General features: G+C 36.9%; 3 protein-coding genes across 9 annotated transcripts in view; all 3 read right to left on the bottom strand.

Moving 5' to 3' along the window:
* HOXA6 (homeobox A6) overlaps positions 1-965 on the bottom strand; it is a 1,991-nt gene extending 1,026 nt beyond the window's left edge. The window contains exon 1 of the mRNA XM_044295767.1: positions 97-965. Within this exon, the coding sequence (XP_044151702.1) occupies positions 97-538 (442 nt within the window). The 5' untranslated portion in view covers positions 539-965. The remainder of the gene's footprint in view (positions 1-96) is intronic.
* Positions 1-8,283, bottom strand: part of HOXA3 (homeobox A3) — a 45,267-nt gene extending 36,984 nt beyond the window's left edge. For 4 of the 7 annotated variants that reach the window (XM_044295755.1, XM_044295756.1, XM_044295753.1 and 1 more), the window contains exon 1: positions 3,702-4,119. The gene's annotated coding sequence lies outside the window, so the exon portion shown is untranslated. Of the gene's footprint in view, positions 1-3,701; positions 4,120-8,187 lie in introns of those variants that run through there. The other 3 variants (XM_044295757.1, XM_044295759.1, XM_044295762.1) reach the window with 3 other exon arrangements.
* Positions 5,250-7,713, bottom strand: HOXA7 (homeobox A7). The gene is made up of 2 exons (XM_044295768.1): positions 7,007-7,713; positions 5,250-6,278 (listed from the first exon to the last, which is right to left on the bottom strand). The coding sequence occupies exons 1-2, from the start codon at positions 7,392-7,394 to the stop codon at positions 5,974-5,976; spliced, it is 693 nt and encodes a 230-aa protein (XP_044151703.1). The 5' UTR covers positions 7,395-7,713; the 3' UTR covers positions 5,250-5,973.
* Positions 8,284-9,682: the final 1,399 nt, after the last annotated feature.

The following is a 9,682-nucleotide window of genomic DNA, read 5'->3' as shown; positions in this document are numbered from 1 at the left end:
CTACAACACTCCTTTTCGTGGTATTGATTTTTCCCTATCACACCAGTATACTGCAGTCAGTGTATGGGGGTCCTCTGGCAGATATTGGGGACTTACCAGTAGTACAGGAGTTGGCTCTCTGCATCCAGGGGTACACAGGGCTGCTATACTTCCGGTCAGTTGAGTCTTCATTGAATAATTTGCTCTGGATATTGGTGCTCTTGTACTGCTGGTCAGCGGTATATTGGAGGTATTCCCCAGCATGGACCCTCTTGTTGGCTGGGTAGGTGCTGGGGCTGCTGGTGCTGTCCTTGTCGGGATAAAAGCACGATGTCCCATAGTCATAAGAGTTTCGGTTGCAGGCAATGACTGTGTTAGATTGCTGGTAAAAACAGGGCGAGGAATAAGACTTCTCCTGAAGAGGACTTGTCCCATAAGAACCTGGAAAATGCCTTAGAGCATCATAGCCAGAGGAATAGAGAGGAATCTGACCCACAAATGAGTCCTGGCCATTGGGCAGGCTCCCAGCAAAAGTGCTATTCACAAAGTAAGAACTCATTGGCTCTGCACTCTCTAGTCCTGTGATTTGTTGTGTATTAGTACATCCAGCTATAACTATTAGTAGTCATCGAACTGGTTTGTTTCTGGATGGCCAGGAGCCAAAAGCGACACAGGCAAATATAAGCAGCTGATCATTCACTGGCCAATAGGAGAGAGTTATCATGGTGCTCCCCTGGGATGGGGACTGCAAACTTCCAAACAGCCCTCCGCTTCCCATCCCAGGCACATATGCAACATAAATATATAGACTTCATATTACACCAGGGTGAGGAGTGTCAAAGCAGTGTCTCCAACACCCAATATACTACCCACAATTACACTAATAATGAAGGAGTGTATTCCAGAAGGCAAAACCATCAAACCCATAATAACAGTAATAATAATAAAAATAATAATCAATAACAGTAATAATATATCATTATTCATTTACTCTTTCTGTATGACGCCATGCCAAATCATTGAAATATGATGAGATAGTAAACAATAAACTATACACAATTAAGAATTTACATCAAATTATATACCATATAAAACATGTCATATTAGTTTGGAGCGGGAGTGTATATAGATATAATTTCCACTTTAGGCTTCTTCTTTCTTTTAGAGACAGTATACAATGCAATAAAAAAAAAAAATAAATAGTAAATGCAGCTCCTCCCCTTCAGAAATAAAAAGGTAACGTGTTTGTATCCATTCATTCCTATGCCAGCTTCACAGAAAGAAGTAGAAGCACACACTACAATATGAGGCAGATCAGGAAAATCTGTGACTGACAATGTGATGTAAATAGTTTGCATTTCAGCAATTCTGTTCAGGTTCTGCACGCACGGACATAAAAAGGTCCTTATCTGAACTGTGCTGCGTTTTATGGCCCAAGCCCAGGAATTCTGCCACCAGCCTCTCCCTTCATGGCTGTAAACCCTACAGTAAATACCTGAAAGAATCTGCAACTTTGATGTTACATAGTCTGTAATGGACGCCTAAAATATAGCACTAAAACGAATTACGGCATAGCTGAGGATTATAGAATAGCCCTGTGTCTCACCGACCCCCTCCCCTCCACCACAGTATGGAGAGGGGGGCACTAGTACATTCACTATTAATATTTTGTAAAAGAAATGCATACATTGCTATGCTTTATGTAGTAAAATGAGGGATGGAGGCGGGCAGATCACAGAGTTAACACTATTAATATTTTCTTCTGGCTTTCTATAGTCAGGATAGGTAGAAATATAGATAGATAAATAGATAGATAGATACTAGGTAGGTAGGTACATAGATAGATAATAGGTAGGTAGATAGATAGATAGATAGATAGATAGATAATAGGTAGGTACATAGATAAATATATAGATAGATAATAGCTAGATAGATAGATAATAGCTAGATAGATAGATAATAGATAGCTAGGTAGATAATTGGTCGATACATAGATAGGTATATAGATAATAAGTAGATACATAGAAAGAAAAAAAGAAAGAAAGAAAAAAAGAAAGAAAGAAAAATGATAATAGGTAGGTAGATAATAAAGAAAGAAGAGAGAAAGAAAAAAGAAAAGAAAGAAAAAAAGAAAAGAAAGAAAGAAAAAAAAAAAAAGAAAGATAGAAAGAAAGAAAGAAAAAAGATAGAAAGAAAGAAAGACAAACAAGTGAAGTGTATACCTTGGTTCTGGCAAGTTATCTGGAGGCCTGTGAGATGTAGCAGGGCCAGTGAGATCAGTAACAGATCAGTAACACTGCCCCTTCTGTTTCTCTTTTCATCTCACTCCCAGGCCATAAAATCTGCTTAAACCATTAAATCTTAGGTGCAGCAGCCATTTTGGACACAGGATAATAGCGTTGGAACATTGCTCTAATTATTATTCTAATGCAATGAGATCTTGGCTCAGAAATCACGTATCTGAGCGCTGCTCCCACCATGAATTGATGTTAGTAAATTGGAATACTTGACACATTGCAGGAGGAATACACAGAAATGAGTGCAGCATTAAGTAACATCATTGACAACATCCAGGCAGGTGCCAAGTCCTCACAATATGAAAACTAATCCTGAAAGCAATTTGATTATTTTAGCTTCTCCAAATTGCCAGGGTATATAAGGTGCTGGTTTGCGATATATAATAACAGACTATCCAAGTTAACCACACATCAAATGTAAAATATATTATATCAGCCAAGCTACAACGTAAAATAGCAAGTATAAAACAATGCTCCTACTACACTCTGCCTGTGGTAACAGCCTTTTTTCTAAACACGCAATCACATTGTTATTTCTGAACACACTAGTATATACCATCAATCGCCACAGAGTGGCAGCACCGAGCACTCTGATAAATCTACCTTTCCATTCAGCCCAGCAAATACTGCACTGTAATGCAAATTTTATACTTTATATTTTATACTTTATCAACGACCCACAAGCAACACAGACTAAAGTCAGCCAAGCATTATCATTAATTACTTGTTCTGAACAATGGCAAATCAAAAGAACACGATTTTCCAATTTTACATTTTTAATCCAAGAAAAAAAAAATATTCTCCTACTGAAATCCAATAGATGGATCTTATCATTAATAAACTTTCCTGGCTCCGATATCATCATCCATCTACTATATCCTTCTACAGGCTTTTAATATCGGTGTAGCTAGAGATTTAAATGCACTCAATATTGGAAATTGCAAATGCGCTAATAGGAATAAATGCAGCGTTACATAAATAATTACACTCATTTATTTCATGGCAAACAGCTGTGTTCATTGTATCATAAATGAATGAAAAAGCTTCATTAATATGTAGTAGAAATATAATAATATAAAAAAGAAACAAATAACAATGTCCGACTTTTACATAGATCGACTCATTTTGTGCGAATTATTTTGGACAATAGTATTAATAGTAATAGTAGTTGCGTTAATAGTAATACATGAGCATACACACAAAATACTAACATACTATTTGTACTTGAGCTCCCTGTATTCTGCTACACATCAGTATGAGCACCTGCATGGTATTACCAGTATGGTACCTGATAATACAGCCATATAGTGACATTTGATGTGATGAGAGAGACCTGGCTGAGGAGCAGACAATAAATAGCTGCAGAGTTTATTTGGACTGGGGAATGGAGATCCCTGCAATATGTGAGGGGTGCACATTTCTCACCTTTAGGTTCTGGCTCAGAGAAGCCCTTGCCACTTTGACAGCTGTCGCCTTGGCTGCTCAGGAGAGGAATGGAGCCCATTTTGGTGCCAGGAGAAGCAGGAAATTAGCCAGGCTGTAAGTTGAAATTCTGCCACTCCAGTGCTTGGAATTCAGCATGCCACACCTTATTATTGGGGAAGGATCCAGCAGTGCCATCCTGGACCTGAGCTTTAGGGAGCTGCTCCTCCAGAAGAACCTCCAGACACATAGCTGCCCTATACACCGAGAACCTGGGCTGGAGGCTGAAGATGCAGACAGATCCAGAGCAGGACTGAGCTCAGCTAAAGAATGCAGCTCTATTCTCACAAGGGAAATTATAAAAAACTACATGTTCACAGTTGCCATCCACATGACCAGCAGCGACCAATGGAGAAACCGAGCAACTCATAAACTTGTATTGCAAAGTTGTAAATTTTCATAAACAACAACGGATTTATAGCCATTGCCTCATCACTGAGAAGAGGCAGGTCTTACACAGCCGCCATCTTAGCTCTCAGATAGCTTCCACACAGCTCCTCCACCTCATGCACTAACAGGAGCTCACTTCTGTACATTGCACTATGAAGCAGCTTGCCAGGGAACTAATGTTTATGCACTTTACTCTACAGCACATATTCTTTTATACACTATATAGAATTAAAAAAAAATATATCATCTATATAATTATAATATATATATATATATATATATATATATATATGAGAGTATATATAGAGAGAGAAAGTATACACATATAGAGAGAGATAGAAAGTATACATATATATATATATAAAGAGAGAGTATATATATATATAGAGAGAGAGAGAGAAAGTATACATATATAGAGAGAGTATATTTAGAGAGAGATAGAAAGTATACATATATATATAGAGAGAGAGAGAAAGTATACATATATAAAGTATATATAGAGAGAGATAGAAAGTATACATATATATAGAGAGAGTATATATAGAGAGAGAGATAGAAAGTATACATATATATAGAGAGATAGAAAGTATACATATATATATAGAGAGAGAGAGAAAGTATCATTATATAGAGGGAGACAGAGATTATATAGAGAGAGAGAGAGAGAGAGAGAGAGAGATATTAAATTGATATGTATGATGTATGTGTGCATATATAGAGTAAATAGATGTGTGTTTATAGAGAGTAATTCAATGTATGTATGTATGTACATATATATATAGATACACACACATATATTAATTTTATATTATTTATATACATGTATGTGAGCATATATGTAATATATTTACACACACACATATATATATAATTTTTGGTCTATTAATATTTTATTATTTATTTGACTAAATAACAGCAAGTATTCAGCAGCTGCGCTTTCACTTTTTTATTAATTTTTTTTATTTCTGACAAAAGAAAATATATTATGCAAGTTACAGTTTCACTTTTTTATTTTTTTTTACATATTCATCTGTACAGATGTACAGAACCATACTTAAAATACCATACTACTGAACACTCACAGACGTGCACACTGCTAGATTTTATAGATTTTTTTTTATGAACTGATTTTTTTTTTTTTTTTTGTGTAGACAAATTAACCATGCCATAGAAGATACAAACTCAAAAATCTAGAAATACTGCCCATGACAACTAATAACACAGCTTTCCACGAATACAAATCCCTGAAATACAAAACAATGTGGTCACTTTCAATATAATTGCACAGAAATGAAACACTACATCATGGCTGGGGTGTAAGAAGACTGCAGATGAGATCAAGGCTGCTGGGTATTTGTTTTTTTTTATGTTTTTTTTTTTCTTCCTGTTGTTACTGTTGTGGTGGTCTGACTGTATCAGTGTGCAGAGTAGTCACTTCTCATCTGTATGCAGAGTCTATGGTTTCAGTAATGTATAGCAGAGCATACTATAGGTAGTATTGGAATAGGTAGTAGTACGTTAAGGTAGTGGCTGATCTACTGAGCATTGGTGAAATCCTCTATGCCATAGAATGCTATATGTGTGAAGAGTAGGTAGTAACGACTAATTGCACTTGCTGTGTGCATTATTACATTTAGGTAGTTTATGTTTAATATCCATATAATGGGGAATTGAATGTAATCTTAAATAATCATATCACACATATATTCCTCTTTCTCCCTGCAGACTACGCCCCCTGTGCTGAAGACATTGAATGTGGCCTGCTTCAAGAAGAACACAATTAAAATCCACATAAAGGTTTCCAGTCCATAAGCCAGATCGGGCACTATTCGTCCTTGGTGACCTTGTCCTCCTCCTCCTCCTCCTCAGCAGCGGCTGCCGCAGGAGTAGTGGCTGCAGGGGTCTGATCCCCAGCCTCTGGGCTGCCGACATTTTCCTCCTTATGTTCCTTCTTCCATTTCATTCTTCGGTTCTGGAACCAGATCTTGATCTGCCTCTCCGTTAGGCACAGAGCATGGGCGATCTCTATCCTCCTCCTGCGGGTTAGGTAGCGGTTAAAATGGAATTCTTTCTCCAGCTCCAGGGTCTGGTACCGGGTGTATGTCTGGCGACCCCTCTTCCTGTCTGGACCTATACACACAAGCCAGGCTATATGTTAGTCATGGGGGCTCACTGTACCAAATCTGCCATCACTACTCCATCAAGGCCTAGGCTCCTCTGAAAGTTACTGCCTCATTCATTGTAATACTTCCTTCAACTTAATAAATGAGGTTTGATGAAAACATAGAATATTTACATGATGTATATCTGCTTGTGTCTATATCTATCTCTCTATTATCTATCTCATATCTAGCTATCTCATGTCTATCTCATATCTATCTCATATCTATCTATCTATCTATCTATCTATCTATCTATCTATCTATCTATCTACTGTTTAGCATATATTGATAATATTATCTATTTATCATATACGTATCATTCTATCTATCTATTTATTTAGCATATATTTATTATATTATCTATCATCTATCTATCTAATGTAAATACTACACACAGGATGAAGACTATTACCTTATGAATAAAAGTAATGAAAACAAAAATGTCTCTTTAATTGCATGCACTGCAAACACAATGCACCGAAGTGTATTCTATTATTATTATTTTATTCCACATTACTATCGATTCTGTGATTTGCTATTTATCCTCTGTGTGACCAACTATTTTATTTTAGAATTTCTGACTATTGCAAAATAAAAGCGATTTAGTTGCAGCTCCGTATTTGGAGGGAGGACTGCACTACAATCCCCTAAGGGGTGGCGTATTATGAGTAATGGGGTGCACAGAGTTACCCATACCTGAGGACCTCATCCATGGGTATATGCGGAAATGACTGTCACTCTGGGGGTGTAAGGTAGCCTCCTCCGCCTTGCTGTCACAGTTGGCTTTGCCCAGGTCATTGCAGAGAAGAGGAATGTTCTGATCAAACGTGGAGCAATGGAGGTTATAGGCGTCTGCGCCCAGGCTGTATCCAGGGAAGGGGGTCTGGTACAGGGCATTGTTCACATTGTACAGACCGGTCATGGATGGGGGTGCTCCTGCTGTTGCTGGGAATGCCCCAGTGCCGGCTCCATAGCTTCTCTGGGAATTGGTGAAGGAACACGAAGTGGCCTCTGTGTTTTGGAAGAGAGAAGCCCCAGTCGCATACTTGCTGAACAGAGCATTCACATAATAGGAAGAAGTCATATTCTTCACCTGTGATTTGTGGTCCGGGTGGCTCCAGTGTCGGTTTTACGAGGTAGCTTGATATATGGAAACATTAAGCCCCCAGATTTACACAAAACCCCATTTTCTTGTGCACTGAGCTTCCCCCTGCACGTGATCTGCGACCATCTGACTCTCCCATCCAATCTGATCCTGGATCACAGGTGGGAGCGATCTGTGTGCAATGCAGGAACAACACCCATTCTCCAGTGTCACCCTCACAATGTCCCCAGAAAGCTCTATTTATGTTTACTAATAATCCGACACCCCAAATAATCATCTCCTACACTATCGGGTGTTCATATGCTGCAGCCACACTCCTCCCAGATAGTTCTTCACCAATTACATGCGACGATGCCTTATACCACTGAATCTAACAAGCAGTGAAAATGCTTTACACAGAAATAGAATGATGAATAATGCTAATTTATATTAAATATTTAATATAAACAACTATAAAGATAAAGACATACAGAAGCAATAGCAATGTAAAATGCATCTGAAAGAAACAGTGTATTTAAAAATGCATAGGGCTGGCGCATGTAATTTTTTTGTTTCCTTGTATATTAAATATTAGCATTATTGTATGAACAAAAGTAACATACCACAGGATTTATTTTCTTTATGTCTCTTTTTACTTCTCCTTGCCAAATTAAATAAAGTCAAAGCCAAGGCAAATATATAATAATCATTAACATAAAACGTTGGTATTAATGCTAGAATGCTAGGTAATAGTTAAATGAGGAGACATTGGAAGCTGAGGATTTTTGAGTACCTGTGCTCGCAGAAGGGGCAGCTCCCGGTGATCCATATTGAATATGTACAGAAAAGTGAATAGATCCATAGGAAACATGAAAAAGCTGGTTGTTGTGATCAGGCGCCGGTTGAAGTGACTCCTGGGGCTGGGCAGAGCCTCTGCTCCTCACATCCAGGGTTTATAGCCTTTATATTGCACATCATAAACTTGAAACCCTCAATGGGAATGGCTGCTCCGGAAATTCTACCTTAAAAAGATACAGCCCTGCTCATCTGTTCTACAAAGGGATCCCAGGCTCTGATCTCTGCTTTCCCAGCACATTTCCAGGGGCTGTGCACACTAGAAAACATTTTATGGACAACGCATTGATGTTTTATTTCCTTTAATTCCGTGAAGTGCCTCTGTACAAGTATTACTAATACTATTACTAATAATAGTAGTAGCAATAATGGAAGCAATATCTAGTTACCATTATTAACACATTCATAATCTCGGCTCTCTTTTCTTGGTCTAGTTTTCGGAGGAATTATAATATTTATTTGCAAAATTTTGTTCCTAAAATAAGTAATTCCGTGCATACAAGTAAAGATTACTTTATGTTGCAGGCGCCTTGTAATTAAGATCTTACAAAAGGTCCAAAGAAACATGATGACATAATATTAGTAGGCGGGGCTTTTCCCCATGTTTTTTATTTTTTTTGCCATGTTTTATTATGCAAATAAAATCCACCTAACAGATATATTATATTCTCCCATATCTAGGGTTAGCTTGCCTATTTTAAGAGTGGTCCACGAAGTTACAAAAAAATAAAAATAACAATAGATAAATAATAAAAATAAATATAAATGTAACAATGAAGGAAGGGAACCGTTGAAAAATATGTGTGTGTAAAAAAATACATAATTACATTATTTTACATAATTTACTATATATATTTATATATCTTCTATATATGCACACACAGACACAGAAAACGAACATTTTATCAGTTTGACTATATATGAAAGATAGATAAATAGATAGAAAAAATATAAAAATGATACTTGTATAAGCATGATATTTAATTAAATATAAAAAATAAAATCAGAATGGCAGTCTTTTGGAACATGCATTAAAATGTGTTTGAGTATATCCATATACAGTGATATTACTTAAATAACTTCAAATAAAATGTGCAAAATATGAAATACCTTGTGGATAAAAAGAAGAGACTGACAATGTTTCAGTGTGGAAAACCCTCTAGAAAACTATATATATATATATATATATATATATATATATATATATAATTTTTTCTGTCTCTCTTTTTTTTTCCCCCAAGGGAAAAAAAAAATGGCAGACCAGGAACATAAAGGAACATAAACACAATTCCAATGTTTCTGGTGGAGCTATGCTGCCATCTGCTGGTGATATGTGTTAAGTGCAAGTATTTTGAATATTAACCAACCAGTGTCTGTTAATGGAGCCTTTAGTTTGGGTGACTGTATTAACCATTCTGAGATTATTTTGCAAG

The sequence above is a fragment of the Bufo gargarizans genome, chromosome 5, assembly GCF_014858855.1.
Source record: "Bufo gargarizans isolate SCDJY-AF-19 chromosome 5, ASM1485885v1, whole genome shotgun sequence".
Taxonomy (NCBI): Eukaryota; Metazoa; Chordata; class Amphibia; order Anura; family Bufonidae; genus Bufo; species Bufo gargarizans.
The sequence above is the reverse complement of the archived record's forward strand: the minus strand, read 5'-3'. Positions and strand labels throughout refer to the sequence as shown.